At 39.9% G+C, this 17,547-nt stretch overlaps 2 protein-coding genes across 4 annotated transcripts in view; both read right to left on the minus strand.

Moving 5' to 3' along the window:
- Positions 1 to 3,909, minus strand: part of LOC146487711 (anoctamin-7-like) — a 31,903-nt gene extending 27,994 nt beyond the window's left edge. For both annotated transcript variants that reach the window (XM_085083965.1, XM_085083957.1), the window contains exon 1: positions 3,632 to 3,909. In XM_085083965.1, the coding sequence (XP_084940091.1) occupies positions 3,632 to 3,691 (60 nt within the window). In that variant the 5' untranslated portion in view covers positions 3,692 to 3,909. The remainder of the gene's footprint in view (positions 1 to 3,631) is intronic.
- A 600-nt stretch (positions 3,910 to 4,509) lies between these two features.
- The window catches only part of LOC146487712 (anoctamin-7-like), a 28,794-nt gene continuing 15,756 nt past the window's right edge, over positions 4,510 to 17,547 (minus strand). For both annotated transcript variants that reach the window (XM_085083951.1, XM_085083947.1), the window contains exons 21-34: positions 16,960 to 17,068; positions 16,206 to 16,266; positions 15,342 to 15,424; positions 14,527 to 14,664; positions 14,069 to 14,227; positions 12,744 to 12,780; positions 12,070 to 12,181; positions 11,235 to 11,289; positions 10,785 to 10,882; positions 10,120 to 10,244; positions 8,994 to 9,199; positions 8,430 to 8,569; positions 7,329 to 7,419; positions 4,510 to 5,948 (exon numbers count right to left, since the gene is read on the minus strand). In XM_085083951.1, the coding sequence (XP_084940077.1) occupies positions 5,775 to 5,948; positions 7,329 to 7,419; positions 8,430 to 8,569; positions 8,994 to 9,199; positions 10,120 to 10,244; positions 10,785 to 10,882; positions 11,235 to 11,289; positions 12,070 to 12,181; positions 12,744 to 12,780; positions 14,069 to 14,227; positions 14,527 to 14,664; positions 15,342 to 15,424; positions 16,206 to 16,266; positions 16,960 to 17,068 (1,588 nt within the window). In that variant the 3' untranslated portion in view covers positions 4,510 to 5,774. The remainder of the gene's footprint in view (positions 5,949 to 7,328; positions 7,420 to 8,429; positions 8,570 to 8,993; positions 9,200 to 10,119; positions 10,245 to 10,784; positions 10,883 to 11,234; positions 11,290 to 12,069; positions 12,182 to 12,743; positions 12,781 to 14,068; positions 14,228 to 14,526; positions 14,665 to 15,341; positions 15,425 to 16,205; positions 16,267 to 16,959; positions 17,069 to 17,547) is intronic.

Consider the following 17,547-nt stretch of genomic DNA (forward strand, 5'->3'; position numbering starts at 1 on the left):
TGAGAAGTTTTACTTAGGCTCTGTAAACTTTGACATCTCTTTTTATCTTACAATTTCAAGCTTGACATGTTTGTTTCTGTAAGCGCCACACAAAGTATGCGTCTAAGATCCTGGTTCCAAAAAAATGGTTGTTGATATCATGGGTGCAATGTTCTTGTAAAAGTGTTGATATTTTTGTTTCAACTTGTTGTGATACACATAAGCAAGTTTCAGTTGTGTCACCCAACAGGCATGCTGAGGGAAAAGCTGTTTTCCAAAAAGGGCTCTGGATTACTTACAAAGACACGCATACATGCAATAAAAGTAAACCCAGAGTCATGTGGTGGACAGGGTTCTTAATGTATATGGTAAATAGATGGTTTACCACTCTTCTATCTTGTTTAGACTGGCTTTAGATCTTTCCAAAGGTATTGCCATGTACAGGGTAAATGGGTACCAGTACCTGGGTTCTCAACTTCTGGCTTCTAACAAATCCCCTATGTACCTATTTACACTGTATACTGGGTTAGCTTGTTTAACTCAACTGATAAGTCAGACTACACTAGTTAAAGTAATTTCTTGCAGGTGAAATTCGGCTTTGTAGATATTGCTCAGTGTTATTTGTGTTTGTGTTTTAAAGGAACATTTATATTATTGCTATTTAGTCAATCCTGAGCCTTCTTGAATTGAGTGAAGTAGAAAACATTTTTCATGTTTCCTTAATGTTACAGAACGTTGCTCAAGTGGAGAACTCTCAGTTGTGGAAACACTGTGCATTAGCAATAGGTTCCCCACAGGGGAGGAGCAGGGGGGGGGGTGACGCATGTAGTAGGCTGGCCACCCCATCCTTGTGGTCTAGGGAAAGGAGAAATTGTGGCAAAATCTAAAATTATATTAAATTGTTGGAAAAATAGACTGTGAATAGAAAGGGTAGAGATTAAATGCATGGATTAGAAAGAGGAGGCAGAGGAGGCAGAGATTACGACACATACCAGGGAAAAAATGAAGTTTTGGCTTAGCTTTGAGAAAGGGGTACTTTTTTGTTTTGTTTTTTGTGTGTCAAAGAAGGGCTACTATTTTGGTAAAAGTTATATGACAGGGTAAACCTCAAACTTTTACCCATTTAGCTAATTTTCTAGATACAGACAAAACGATTTCTATTTCTTTTAGAAAATCATTCATGAAAGATTTAATGTGTTTCCACAGAGTTATAGAAGTTGACAGCTTTCAACCAATCAGTGCACTAATTTACAATTCTTATTAATGTATATTGCTTTGGTTTATTTAATAAGAATTTTTAGAATTTTCTTTGATAGGTTTGTCAAAAGCAATATTGATCTTAATCAGATAAAAGGCATCGACTGTCAATACGTAGAGGGAGATTGATATATTGTTGGTTTTCATTCCTCTCGAAACTGTTATGTGGATAGGAATATTGAGAGCAAGTCTCTTACATGTGTCAGTTCTGTCTTGAACATAATCCTTGTTTAGCTTATTTTTAACGGAATGAGCTTGTTTAAAAATATGAAACATGGTACAGCGTATTTATCCAATGTGTAGTTTACTGACCAAAGAATCTATTTGTGTTTTTTTTTTTATAAAAATATGGTGACTTAATAATTCGGACTGCGACCAATGTGTCAACGTTTTGCAACGTGAAATTCTCTAGCTTTCTTTTCTTTTACTTTAAAAGGTATCATAACCGATGCTGCTCTCTAGAATGTTTAGAAGACCAAGAGAAAATTTCCCTAAAGATTACTTTCTAAATTTTTTTTCCTAATGTGTTATGCACTAAATAATGGTATGATGTCTAGGGGCGTTCATTAATACACCTTGCAATTTATTCTCAGCAATATGCAGTGATTAAAGTTTTACATTTTAATTTGTTTTTGTAGAAACGTTCTAATCATTTTTAAAAATCTTGACCCGTATTGCTAAAGTCGAAAGTATCTTGTAAAGTTATATTTCATGGTGAAACGTACTGTTTAAATTTTGTTTTTAAAGCTATATACCGACTGGAGGTACATAGCAAGAATTCCTTTCAGATCGACTGGTTGTTACAATATTTGTTTGTCTCTCACGATAATAGAATTTTCAGGTGAAAAATTTTAGACGCTGTTTTTCAGGAGATATTTCATAGAGGTCGTATGTGTGAATTTTCTCTATTCAGTGTTGAGGAAAATTGACTTGCAGCCCTGCTAAAGTCTTGTGGAATCAAAATCTAACACCCGAATGCGAACAGGAAATAATTATTATAGGGTAAACAAAAATTCGGTTTTCTTTTTTGGTATACTGCGAAAAGGGCTGCACATATGCAAATTATCGCCAGTTCTTTAGTAATCTGGGTAAACAATTGTAGCAGCGAAGCGTATCAAGGAACACAAAATGCCCTTTAAATTTGTTTCTTCGTTTGCTATTTTGAGTTGGTGTCAGGAAAATGAATTTATTACCAAGTGTAATTAATTTCTTCCGACCTTCTTGCGGTGCAAGCTCGTTTTTATGAAGTGCTGTTGTCACCATGGAGCTTTTCCTAGTCATATGTAAAAAAGATTCGAGTCGTGAGCTCTAGACTAACCTTAACAACGTGCTAATTTTGTTTTCTCAAATTCCCTTGGGTAAGGTTTGAACTTAACCGCGAAATTTGCGCCAAAAAATCACTGAACTTCAGTTAAAAACAACAACATATTCACTTAGCTTGGATGCGTGCAGGCCAGCGTAATTTGAAAGCCCCGAGAAACCTGACATCGGAAACTATAATTCAGTTATTGCTTTAGCTTATGGGTAAATTCAACTTTCAACAAATTAATTTGAAGGTCTTTCTTGTTTCTCTTTTTAAGTTGCCATGCCTTAAAGTTGCTATAGAATCTTAGTTTATTCTGCATTCTGGTTTTATGCGTTTCAAAAATGGATTTTAGACCCAGGACATTGAAAACGGAAGGCGAAAATATTCGCGAACGCGTGGAATGTTTAATATTGCGCCAAAAGAAAGATAAGGATGTAACGTTACAATATTGAAAAGCAGCGAAAACAAGAAAAAAATATACACCGAAAGTTGGAAGCTTGCGGCTCCGACCCAAGCCAGTATAACGCCCGGATTCTTTAATTTTTAATAACCTAAAATCTCGCTGTTGGTTTTCGATCGATCTTTGATCGACTCAAGATCAGGACCAAATTATATACTGACTATGTCTTTCGAAGAATCGTCAATTGAAATTTTGGTTGAATTGTATCCTACATCGCAAGACGCGAAGATGAGAACACTAGTAAACTTCACATACAATGACACATGAATCTTGCAACTAGCACTTTGATTATAACCTGGGTTGTGTTACGTGAAAGCGGTTTATTCAGAGTGGATTTTCTTTGCCTTTGCTATGGCGTTTGAAGAAAAAATATACCCTAACGCTTTTGGCTTGTTAAAATTCTATGTCAAATTCTCGGCCGAATTTTAATAAATTAAAGCACGAGAATGCAATGGCTGCGAGGTGGCATATTTTGAATGTCAACAGGGCGATGATGGCTGCTTGTCTTCGATTGATAATTCGTACGTGAAATTACTGTTAGAAGCAGCCATGATTGAAGAAAAAATGATAACTTAGCCTTAAAATTTTACTACATATTTTAACATATAAAAACAACGTATTGTAAATACCAGAGACTCGTTCGTGGCCAAGGGATCCGTGTCATCCATCTTGTTGTAAGATCTAGGCATGGTTTTGTCGGAAATGTTTTGCTAAATTTGTCAACTTCAAGTCGCTGCTTTCGATTCTGAATCCCCCATCAAGACATCACAAACCAAAAGAATTCAAATTCTACCCGAACTGTAAGCCAGGACGGAAAATATTTTGGTCACATAAGTTCAGAATATTAAAGATCACCACAGCGAACGACAAATTCAAATCAGATCGCTAGAAATTCGCAAGGAATCAAAATAGAAGCCCCCGCGCATGGTCTGAGCCAATCAGCGATCAGAAAAAACCTGCTTGTACACTGATACCCGACAGCTGTCCTGAGCGACTTCCATGTCGGCCATTTCACATCAAATCTGCGTTCAATTTTTATCCCAAAATGCAAGAACTAGTTTGTTCTCTAACCTTTTGATTTAGTTCGGTTTGTACCCGTCGACAGTCAAGGAAATTTACACGCTTGCTGTTCAAACGCGGAATACTACAAATTCAATTTCGTGGTAATTTATTCAAAGAAGCCAGAAGGCCGAATAAAGATGAATACCCGTATTTTCGTTTAATTGAATATTCAATAAGTTTAAGGTAAGCAAACAAATTCCCCCCAAAGCTATCTTCCATCGTTGTGTAGGTTTACGTTAGTTTAATTTTAAACAATTATCGAATTGAACGCTGATGTTAGTAGTTACTCGTTCCTTAATTTTTTGCACGGCAGTTTTTTGGCCGTACACTTCTCAAGGATCAAGCGACCTTGATATTCAATTCGCCGCCAGAAGGAAAAACTTGCCGATGGCGAGGGAAAATAGCGGGTGTATACACCTACGAAATCACAAGAAGAATTCTTAAATGTAACTCAAGTCTTGATTATTTTATTCGCTCACCGTCGTAACTTTAAATCAGTTAAATTCGCGCTTCCAAGGGGATACATTTTAAAAAGGATGCGCTTATTCTGTGTTTACAGATCGTCTGGGAAAAGATATTATGCTGTAAAATGATTTTGACCTTGGTTTAACCTCACATTTTGACTTATTTAATTGGAAATGAGCACCAATTTAATGATAAATATTATTTTGTGGTGCGGACCTTTAAAATTACTCGTTTACTAGAAATACAAAAGAAAGGATTCGAAGGTAGCGTAGGGCGTATTCTGCACGGGCCTCCCGAAATCAGAATACCTCGACATTTTGCGGTTATACTTTTTTCAAAACCTTTTCCCAAAATTTCAATTAAAAGAAGCTGATTCGTTTACGCTATATGCCTCAATATAACGCACTGATCACAAGTTTCTGCATTCTGAAGAAAATCGTCGAAAACTCTATGCCAACTTTGTCAGCCTCGATATGCAATCGTTACTTTCCCTTTCGCTCACAAGGTTTATACACCAGGAAAAACCTAGTGTGTGAGTAGTGTGACCATTCAAATCAAACCTGTTGGACAGTGCTTTCGTCTGCCGTTGTTTTGTTCTAAAAAAATATTTACAATAGTTCGAGTTTAGGCACTCTTGGCCCGGTAAACTTGCCAGCGAAAAGGTTTGAGCAGTCATTGTCCAGTATCGCCTCTAGTGTTCTCTCGACAATTCAGTTCATCCGCCTGATATATTCCATCTCAACACGTTTTGTATGGCGCCGTTGCCTTCACCAGTCTTTCATAGTTCCTCAGAATTGACAAGCATAACGCATGACGAGAACAGTTCATTCCTGGGTGAAGCTAGGACACATTCCCTTAGCAGGTTTTTTTTCAGTCATAAATTGTTATATGTTCAACTCTTTTTGTCTATATCAAATATCACGTCATTTTGTACCAAATTTGAGTCTCTCACTTCCCGGCTTGGACTGTTCAGGGTTTCTTGCTGTTATATTTCAAGCTCCAATAGGGAATCTTCATTCCATTCATTAGATATTCCTCTTCAACTGCACTTACACACCGAATATCACATCCCATGTTTAGACAAATTTGAACCTCTCACTTCTTTGGCGTGATGAAAATTCCAACGTCTTCTATTCTTGTCATGTTTCGAGTTCTATCAAGAGGATTTCTGTCTCATTCATTTGGTCTTCCTCTACACTGTGTCACAGTCCAAACATTAAACAAAGGTGAATGCCTTGTCTTCAGTTATGTCTCAAGTTCCAACAGGAAATCCTCTGAACTGGATGTTCCCATCAAGCCATGGTGATCAGACATGATCTGTTTGGCTTGGTAAGCCTCTCGTTTGATGGTTTGGTCCAGGCCTCCAGGGATGTCTGGTACCAACATGTCAATCAGACTTGACACAAAGAAAATGAAGTGCTGAAGAGACAAAAAATGTTAAACATTATGCCCCAGTTGTGGCCAATCTCTATATTCTCCTTACAACGTCAAGTGAATGTTTTAACATTGACTTAAAATACTTAAAAGTATCAAGGTCAAGAAAATAAACTGAGAAATCCATAAACCACAAGTGAGGTCTTCAATGCACCTAAATGTCGTACTCTAGCTGTGAGGAACGTTTTGTGTCCTCGCTTGTTCAAAGAATGGATACAATTTTTGCAATATGCAGACTTGGTCTATCGCATTGACCGTGAACAGTGGTAAATTTATCCGCTGGAGAGGGATTTGTCCACTGAATGGAGTCACTTACTCTTTGAACAACCCAAGCCTTGGCTCTAGTTAAAATAGCTACTGCCGGTCTGTTAGTATTTTACTTCCTCCCTCACGTCTTGAAAAATCTTTCTCTCATTGTTATTAGCAAGTTTAGATATAGTTTCCTTACTTCCACCCGTGCTTTGTAAAAGATAAAGTGAACAGCTGTTTTTAATCCCCACCTTTCTGGTCTCAATATCAATATTACATCTGTCTGGCATGCCGCATGGTATTGCACGATATTAAAGTGCTGTTTTCTAATTCTGAGCTCACCAACCCAATTTTAGCTGCTTAATCATTTCCCTCTCGAGAGTATGCTGGTTCGACAAAATTTGCATTTCGAAACATTTTGCACAACGAACAGCACTGCATGAATGGTAACACCTTGGGATTTCAACCACAAATCCGTAAATTTCGAACCGCCTTTTGCAGCATTATAAACGATACCACCTGAATGACCTGCTGGACGGTGTTGTCAGTTGAGTGGTCACGCTTTCGGTTTTCGTCTTCAAACGGAAGAGTTCGCTACTGGAACTATCCTTGGCTACACTGAAACAGTACCACAGAGTCCAGTTGTTCAAAGCCCGATTAAGCTAATCCTGGGTTAACGTGAACTTTGATTCAAGTTTATTTGCTAATCAGTGAAGACTCTTCAAAAGATTTTTGTGCCTCAGTTTTGACTTAGACATCAGCTTGAAATTAGGCTTTCAAAACACTTTTAACCAGCGAGATGACAACCTCGGTTTTAACTTTTAATTGTGGATTAGTTTTAAATGTTTTACGAACAACCGGACCCAAGCACAGCTCAGTGGTTCACAATTGAATCTTTAAGTTAGCACTTTAGGATTCCGCCCACAGAGGGTAACGTCACGTTTATACAGAGGTGATAGTCTCGGTCTAATGAAAAACATAAATGACTGCCATCTAAAATCAAAGTGGGCGTTACTATCACCCCCCGCATACATCAGCCATGTACGTCATCGCTGACGCGATTTTAACCAATGGAAACCAATCTCATCGGTGGCAATATCAGCTGTAAACACTCACCTCAAACATAATGACAAATGCAAGTTTTAGCGTCAGTAAATGCCAGTAAAATTTACTTAGTTGTCCGTCCGGGTCGCGAAAGTCTATATATCTGTTGAAGAAACAAAGCACTTTTTCAATTGTAATCATCCACGCCAACACACATTGTTTTCGTCGCCACTAACATTAGATCGAATTTAAGAGTGGTTCCTGTTCATTAAACTATAAAGCTCTTAAGAGTGTTTTATATCTGTTTTTTTCCTGAGACCACAAATACGTGGTTTGCATTGCCGCCATGTTGGTGGACAAAACAAAAGAAAATTTGCTCACATAGTTGGCATAAAAATGGAAGTTAACTCCCAGAGGAGAAAGATCTTATTGTTCCTGTCCACCAACATGGCCGCCATGACGTCACGTGCAAACCATCGATACATTGCCTATGGCTATGAGGCGACGGTGGTTAATAATCAGAAGGTTTTGGTTGGAAAATTCTCGTTAGGGTTGTTCACCTAGATTTTTGTTTATTGAACGTATCTTTGGCCCCAGTTTCTTCGAGGGTAATTGCGCGGAGAATATACGATTCAACTTGTTTCGAAAAGAAATATCCGCACAACTTTTGGTGAATACGAGGCAAATTAAAAACACTCGCTGAGCAGGCTTTCCATTCTCCCTGTGTCTATGCAATCTTCTCGTTAAAATTGTTGGGGATGTCTCCCCGTATCCACCCTCCCCCTCCACCCTTGAGTTACGTATTTGGTGGCAGTGATGGCGTGCATAACAAATTAAATACGATGGTGCTTTGGCGGAAAATTTGGTTTATTATGCTACAGTATTTTTCGTTGTCCTGAAGTACTTGTCTTGCTGTTGTTAACTGTGGAAACAGGATTTTTTTCTTGAATTCAAAGCTAAGATGTATATTGGTCAAATCAAGAGCCTCTCTTGATTAATTTTAAAAGAACTTAACGTAGTATTTACCTCAACATTGCTGAATATACCTTCCGTGAATTAGGTCCTATGTTTTTTTTTTTTATCATTTCTTTGCTTATGGTATCCTTAATAAAGTAAACCGGCGACTGCTTATTTCTTTTGCAAACCAGCCAACAAGAAAGATTGCGTACAAACCTGCAAGGTTGAGAGGTGGCATTCACAGGCGCCCAGGCAAGACTAAAGTTTGTGAATCCATGCAGAGAACCATCCGGAGAGGCAGTGCCTCTGTACAGCAGCTTAGGCAAGAACTGTGAGGTGAACGCTATAAGGAATGCCTGTCGAATGTAAATACGTTATTAATAGGAGAGCTTTGGTAATGCAGACAGTTAACCTAGAGCGGGCCGACAAGATAGGACGTCAGGACTGCCAGAATATTAATGAGGACACATTGCAATGCCGAGAAAAATGGCACAACAAATTTACGTAATTCGGGTTTCTTTTTAACATTTGCGATTGTTCAAACTCCTTCGATTTCCCGAAGGATTAATGTGCGCGAACTTTCCAGCTCTGAATATGCAGTTAAGGCCATCAAGTTTATATAGTTTACACAAAGAAGGGAAAATTCCCTGTTGTTGCTAGAAGACGATGGTCGCCTCGGCACTGCAAGTGAACTAGGGACAACCTGCAAAGTTTATCAAGATTTGTGAACGCTTGTGATACCTTGTTTTGTTATGCCTAAAAACATCAAATTCTACCTACGTTGCTTATGACAGCCATTTTTGCCACCCCATCTAAGATACTGAACCAGATACCAATGTCCTGTGCTCGATGAGCCACGGGTCTTCTGAGGTCGCACACCATCTTGTCCGAGTCGATTCGAATCTCGAAGACGTTGTTGGCGAGAGCAAAGAACGGGGCCAGAGGGAACGCAGCAACGAAGATTGTAACGAAGCCGAACTGAATCACTGTAGATCAAAAGAGAGTCTTCAGTTTACATTGTAAGCGACGGCTAGGGGGCTTATAATATGTATTGGACAATGGATAGAGCAGGTCTAGCTATAGTAACACTGCCACCACCATCGTGGATCGTTGCTTTCGAACTTGGGGGTATTTAATGCCACATTGCCATATTTTTAATGTTGTAAAAAGATACTGTCACATACGAGCCATAAGTGGCCTGTATGATCGTTTTGTTCGGAGGCATGAAGAAACTAGGAGTAATACTTCTCCCCTCTGGGCGGGATGCTAGTCCGTTGGAAAGTACCCCCAACATTGTGTAACGGTATTCAATTTTACACCTCGGTGCAGACAGACACTCTGGAGCAAAGTTTCCAGTTTAAGGAAGACAACACGACTGCAGATGCTAGTCCTCCAGCCAGCGACCTTCACGCGTTAACAACTACAGACCACCACACGCTTAATTCCACTCTTGTACCACGTTAAGACCCGCTTCCTTGAATACTTAAGATAATTCAAGGCAACTTGATATCGACGTTGGTCGCTGTTGTTCATCTTGTAATCGAAGATTTTCTCAAGGTAACTTTCATTCTACGTGTACAGCCTCATTCCCTTCTGGTATTCAGTCAACATCATGTTTCTTCCAGATCGAAATTAGGGGTATTTTTAAAAGCTATGTTGGGCACGAAATTTCTAGATTGCGGGGGAGAAGAGCTGTTTAAAATTCAAGGTCCAACAGGGCCAGGCACCCAGCAAATTGATTGTCTGTGAACATGACGTCGCCCGGCTGCTTTTAACATCCTAACCAACTTTTTCCACAAAATAACATATCCAAGTTAAACTATCTTCCCACTAATCTCTTTCCTGCCAGTTCAAAACCTTAATGTAACCCCTGCAAGGAATGTGTTTGTGGGTAAATATCACCTACCCATTTCCAGGTATTCTCCAAACAACCCTTCGTTTTCCAGTAAATCGTAGTCAAGCTCCCATCGCGGCTTGACATCGTTTCCAGTCACTCCCATTTTCCTCTTCTTCATATACTTTTTGATTTCACTGTAAAGGATACAAACAGATATCACAAGTTTAAAATGATACGAGACAACGAAAGGTAATATGTCAAAAAAAACGTTTGGGCAGACGAGTTAATTACCATTCATGATAAAACAAGGTTCTCTTGTTTTACCTTATAATAATCCCATGTAATTTGTCTTATAATCTTATCTATTGCAGTTTTAGATGATTAACACCGACGAGATTCTTTGGGAGTGTTAATAAAATTTGTATTGTACCGTATTGAATTGCATTGTATGAAAAGTGTTCTATTTTTTCAATGGATAGATTATTGGATAGAGGCATTGCAAAAACGATATATCTTGGCCTAACGCAAACACAATACGATAACAAATTCTCGACCCTTTGCCTCCGTTCCCATCTTGTGGCTGCCCCGGCCAAGCGCAACGGAGTTACCTCTCGAGTTTATGTCATTAGCTTGTATGGTTTGTCGTAATTTCTGGCACTTCTTTATGCTTGTCTGATAATGAAAATCAGAGGGACTGTCTTGCTGAGTTTTAAGTTATGTCTGGAACAACTTACGGTACGAGAACTTCTTGTACGTTGCCAATGACTTGTTTACCAATCATGATGACGGACAGCTGTTGAGCCAACTCCATAAGACATCCGCCAGGACTGCACTGCAATCAAAAGGAATGAACCATGTTAGACTTGGACAGAAGAACAACACAAGTCTGCCTTTGCACCAGTTGTGTATGAATAAAACTTTCGTGTTGTTGCCATGATGTTTGCTATTCAGGCTTCAGGACAATCGCTCCTCAGATTTCTTGGATCAAAACTCATTATCGAATAACTAACTCAATTGTTCTCTTTGGAGTTTTTTTCTTTTTTTCTTCATTTACTCGTTTTGGCTTATTTCTTTTATAGTGTTGTACACTTGGTAAAACGTCAGACTAAACGGTGACGTAACCAAACAACAAAATCGACCAGAATTGAACAACACGACGCCTTTAGTGTAGTTGATTGTTTTACCTCCTCTGATCTGAGGCCTAATAGCTTGGTGTAATTTCCAGGATACCCAATAAGTCTGCGTAAGAAAGAGAACAAACGTTAAGCATGAAATAACACATTGATGCAATGTGGAAAACTAGAAATGCGTTAAGACGACCACCGATGGGCCCAAAAACGGTATTCACGCCAACCAAATGGTCGGATTAATAGGGTTTTTCAGATAACAGAACGATAACATGGTGTTCCAGAGGCGTCTCAGGTAAAAAAACCCGGGAAAACTGGCTTCCTGACCCGACAAAATGAATGGTAAACTTAAGGAGATTTGGGGAGAACCACAGCTATTGGCCCTAAAAATTCTTCATTGACATCCTGACTTTGAAAGTTATCTGGAACACTGTAACATGGCTTTAGTAATAAGGTGACCGTAGTCACGGGTTGTCCATACACAAGATGGGTTCTTTCCGACGGTCTTAGTCTCAGTGGGGAATCATTTGGATGTCTGGTTGGATTGATCGTGTCCTACCTCTCACCTAGGGTCATCCTAGAGTTAGGGTCATCCTAATGCTAGGTTCATCCTATAGTGCTAGGCTCATCCTACTTCTAGGGTCGTCCTAATGCTAGGCTCATCCTAGTGCTAGGGTCATCCTTATGCTAGCCTCATCCTATAGTACTAGGCTCATACTAGTTCTAGGGTCATCCCAGTGCCAGGCTCATCCTAGTGTAAGGGCCATCCTAATGGCAGCCTCACCCAAGCCGGAGGGTGCTTGATCGTATAAACCAAATGCGAAAAGCATACGGGCTGGATGATCTACAAGGATCATCATGAAAGGCACCTTTGAAGAAATGAAGAACTTACTTTCCTTTGAAGAAGGCGATGTAGAAGATGGAAGCGAAGAAATTCATGAACTGGAACACAAACACTTTGAATGTCAAGTTGTCTTCATATTCTGTCTGCGTCCGATGCATTTCTGTAACAAAGCCAAAAAATACAATCGGACCTTATCATTTAATGAGATAAAACGATATTATTGCTTTAAAGAACAGAGCATTAACAGCCCATATTAAAATCGGGCAAAGAAAAACAATTAATGCATTTAGGTTTGGAATACGAAATGTTGAGACTGCAAATCCAGTTCGATAAACACAAGGGCCATGTGATCAGAATTGGCAGTAAATAGAAATATACGGTAAATATGTTAAGGTTTAAATTTGTTTTTGGTTCTAAATTTAACAAACTAGATTTTCCAGATTATGGCACTAAATCTGAGACAGAAAAACATAAAACTTTGAAAAACAAGTTTAACCCAGACAGTCTTTTTCTCTTGAGACACCACTAAAACGCCGCTGGCAATGTAGCTAAGACCGATAATTCATTACTTAGTTGGCTGAGGGAGAGCTGATGCCAAGAAAGAAAGAAATTACTGGCCTTTAACAGGGATCCAAATTCTTTTCTAGGGCTAATATGTAAAAGTCGGCAGCAGTCTCTAAAGGCATTTTATGCTTTGAGCTTACAGTGTGGAGAGAACTTACCCCAATGGTTGAGCACATAAGCTAGCTTTTCATACACCTTGATGAAAGAAAGAAGTGAGAAAAAAGATGAATTTAATACCTAAATACGTTCGCTCTCCAAACAAGCAACTTCTTTCCTACGGTCCTCTCTGAGGAAGAGAGAAGACCCTTGGAACGAGGTGCCGTTTTCAAGTCTCCAGTTAACCACAAGCCATCATTCAAAAAAGTCGTACATCATATGAAAAAAAAGGTAACACAAAAAGAGTCCCTCGTACAATTTCCTTAAGCCAAATTACAGTGCGACTACTGTTACCGGGGTCACTTAAACAAAACTGGCCAATCAGATTGCAGGACAAGAACAATAATTTTCAACCAAAGCCGATTGAACCAATCACGAGTAGACGGAAAACAACAGTTAAAAACCACATTTTAGGCATCATTCACTGTTCGTATCATAATGTGATCTGATTGGGCAGTTTTAAGTGGCCCCGGTAATAATAGTCATACTGTAAGGGTTGTTTTCAGTTTTTCAACGCTTAGTTTGGAATACTGGCATCTCGAATTTGGCTCGATTCATCCCCATAAAGGAGAAGCCTCTAAGTGATGATTAAATTTGTAAACTAGAAATACGTGACTCGCAAAACCTCGCGAAGCTGGGGCTGGGTGGAAAACCCTCTTTACTAAGGTAGATAGATAGATACTTTATTATAACCATTGCAGCCATAAGCTGAATTACGGGATATTTACAAAGAGATAATAATAACAAAGAGAAAAAAGTACAGTAGCATCAAATGAGGAGATTAAAAGGGGCATAGGATTTTTTTTATGAGCATGGTCTTTTCGTAGTTCCACAGGCTAGTTGAAAATCTATTTCTGACGCGACGTAATGTACAACGGGCGTGCAGCGCTGTCGTGTTCGATGAATTTATTTCCCACGGAAAATTATTTTACCGCGGCCACAAACGTGTAATTTCTTCAATGCAATCTTTCACAAAAAAGATTTCTAGATTTCTAAAAGTAAGGGAAAATATTCTGGAGAGATAGTTCTGTATCCAGTGAATATTGATGAACATTGCAGTTGAAATTTGATCATGCACGCATATTTTTTCCGATGTATGCAAATTTTTTTCAGACGACGCCAGACAGTCTGACGTCATTCATACTTTGTTTGCGCACTGTTGCCAGGCAACAGCACGGACACCTTCACGGAAATATATAAACATATAAATATATGTTCGGCTCGAATTAGCACGGCTTATCTCCCGAGCGCGGCCTTCGGCGGGCCTTCGGCCCGACAAATTTATTAACCTCGCTTCGCGAGGAAATTATGGTTATATGATACCTACCTTGCTGAGAATCATAATGATTATAAGATTCATGATGGAGCCCGTGGCTGAAACAATGCCTGCAGCGTACTGCTGAAAGTTTGGGTCCTTGTACAGAGGATGAATTACTAGCAGCTTGTATACAATCACTCCCACCATGAAAAGCACCACAAGGGATACCTAACGAGCACAAATGAGAAGGAAAAAACTTTGGCTGGGAAAATATTGGACACTCGAAGTATGCTAAGCATTATATACCCTTAAATGGGCGCGCCAGTAAATGGTTGAACGAAGTTTCTAGTACCACATAAAAACAAGGTTAATATTAATGGGTTACCATTGAAACTGAAACATTTTGAACGTGTTTCAAAGGAATTAAGACACAGTGGTATGAGAACGGCAAGAGGGGAGGGGTGTCTTGCTATACGTCATTCAGGCCCTTTGGCGGTGACTGATATAGTACAGGAAAATGTTCTTACCATGCACACAAGGATTGCAATTCCTGAGACGACCCTGGGGAATCGCTTTTCTGGTGGAAAATGAGGCTCCAAAAGTCCTGTCACAGGGTTCCTTTCCACTGCTGGCGCTAATGCGGCGAATGTAGGTCGGGGTCTTTCCTAAGTAAAAACAAGCAAAAATTACGTTATGTATCAGGAAAAAATTACCAAACATTGAGGAAGCTTTCGACATTGCTAATCGTAGCAGTATCCCGGGACGCGTGCCACAGATTAGCCTGCGAAGTGACAGCCGGAAATACGTCTGTGTTTGCAGGCTAGCTACACATGAACCTTGCGAGATTGCGTCAAGTTGGGTCATTGCTGCTACTGAGTTCAGCGGTTACAGTATCTGTGCGTTGAAGGTTATGGGTTCAATGCTCGGCAGGGACTCAGACTTTTCCTCTGCCCCGTGACATGATGAACCTTATAGCTTTACGGTTTGGGTTACGTAGCAACAAAAGTAGGCATTAAAAGTCAAACTACTTGATCTTATTTTCTTGTGCCACCCCATCCTCGGAGACCCAGGGGCAGCTAGTCGGGAACATGGGATTTTCGTCGCCGAAAGTTTGTTACTGTAAACTTTCGCCAACAAAAATCCATTCCTCCCTTCCTCCCCTGGGTCTCCGAGGATGGCGCTACCCTTTGCGGGTAAATAAAAGCGATCCAGTTGACAGTTGCTAGAGAAAACGTTTGTCTTTTAAATTCCCCACATATCATGCGCACACCAATACCGATGCGTGAACCGTTAAATCAAAACCGATAGAAAGGGAGAACTCATCAAAGCTTATATGGCGTACCTCTTCCTCCTCAAACCCTAGCACATCCCACTGATAAGCTAGAGTAATTTCTTTCCGTTTCCAATACTCCAGGAAAAACACAGCTGTAACAGAATCACAACATGAGTTTAGACCTAAAGTTGCATCGGCTTTACGAAGAGGAGGACCATGACGAACCAGCCCTTCCACAGGTTAGCGTTAGCAAGTTCCAGATTTGTACTTGTTGCAAAAAGAAGCCCAAAGTGATAAGGCTTAATGGCATGAAGCAACTAGTACTATTACCCCTCCACCCGCCATGGGATGCCCGTTTATCGTACCCTCCCCCTCCAAACCCTGCAAGTGTTTTGTTGCATGTACTCATTAAACAGTTGTTCGGTTGTCATAAAACAGTGTATGGAGGGGAGGCTAAGGGTCATAAAACCCAGAGGTTTCAGGATTGCTATCTCTTCATTAATGGATTAGCCGTTATTTCAACTTGCGCGCGACTTTATTCACAGTTACTGGATTAATGTAAAATTAAAACCCAATTTTCGTGCTGTGAAGTTGAAGAATTTTGACCCTCTACAGAGGTGTTTGAATCCCCCTCTCACCGAGGCCACTAGCATATCGTTTGTTGTGTGTACGGAAGAGAAGTGTTTCGACGAGTGCAGGCAATACACAGCAAATATTCTCGACTAAAACATACTGCCACGTAGACAAAGAGCGAAACTTGAGCGTCCAAAACTCCGGTGGCCGAAAACAGACGTGGTAACCGACAGAACAGCGCGGCTATTACAAGGAGTGATATGTTAAATATGTAGATGATGATGATGATGATGATGATGAAGGCTATTATTTTCTATACAATTGACTACAAATTCGACATGAAATGTGAGATATACTCACCCCAGAAAGAAACAAATATAGCATAACCAACCGTGGCTGGATTGTCAAATAAGTATGATATCTAGAAAGAAAGCAAAACATTTGATCAGGGGATAGAAAACTTTATAAAGTACATGTACGGTGAGCACATAACAGCTTCAAGTTCGAATGAATAAAACGAGGACGTATTATATGGTCCGAACTTGCTTATAACACCATAGAGCACAAATTTCCATTGGGACTGTCTTCATTATGAATGTCCTATTATTCTTTGTCGCCTGACAATTGTTTGTATCAGATTTTCTATTCAACTATTTGACAACATCAGTTTTAAAACAATTGGAAGGCTTCCGTTTGAGGTGGACAATTATTACATGCAGAAACTATAGGGGACGAATTGATCAACTCCGCTTTGCGCAGTTTTTGCATTTTAATCTCCATAGTAGACCAGAAGCTATAGTGTCCATGTGATCAGCATTCAAATTTCATCCGCAAAGCAGTGTGGGTTCGCCGTTCTCGGCGGCCGTTTTCTAAAGCATGTATGTTTTTCATCAAAACGTGTTGAGTTTTGTGTAAATCCAGCGCTGTTTGTTTTCCATGCGCGCTTAAACAGTAACGAAGCAATTAGAGAGTTGTAAAAAGATGTAGACAGACGTTGTCTACTGAAACTTACTACCGACTTTGCCAAAAACAAATGAAAGTTAATGTTATTTGCTCACTACATCCAGCAGACATCATGGTGGAGACGTTAAGGAGTATTTCATGTAAAACTTACTCTTGCTCGACCGCAACTTGTTTTCAGATCCCAACCACCACAGCCTAACTCTTCCTCACACTGTGGACACATCACATACGTCCAGTTTTGGCTGTTACAGATCTCCAGCCTGTAAATTGAAAGAGTTTCCTTAGTTTGAAAGCCTCGATCACTCGGGTCAATGTTGTAATAGATCAAACAGTTGAATGGGAAAGGCGTTTTGTTAACACATATATTCACTTTTTTTCTCATTTAGTGGGACTAGCCCATATCAAGGAGCACGGAGGACGAAGTGGTAGGATTGCTCTCCTCTCCCCAAAGTCGCCATATTCAATGACTAATTGTATAACTTGAAGCCATAACTGGTTAGGTAGGCAGGTAAGAAGGGCGGTAGGTAGGTAGGTAAGTAGGTAGGTAGGTAGGTAGGTAGGTAGGTAAATAAATAAGTAGGTAGGTAGGTAGGTAGGCAGGTAGGTAGGTAGATAGGCAGGTAGGTAGGTAGGTAGGTAGGTAGTTAGGCAGGTAGGTAGGTAGGTAGGTAGGTAGGTAGGTAGGCAGGTAGGTAGGTAGGTAGGCAGGTAGGCAGGTAGGTAGGTAGGTAGGCAGGTA

The sequence above is a fragment of the Pavona decussata genome, unplaced genomic scaffold (assembly GCF_977016875.1).
Source record: "Pavona decussata unplaced genomic scaffold, jaPavDecu1.1 SCAFFOLD_14, whole genome shotgun sequence".
In the NCBI taxonomy this organism is placed as follows: Eukaryota; Metazoa; Cnidaria; class Anthozoa; order Scleractinia; family Agariciidae; genus Pavona; species Pavona decussata.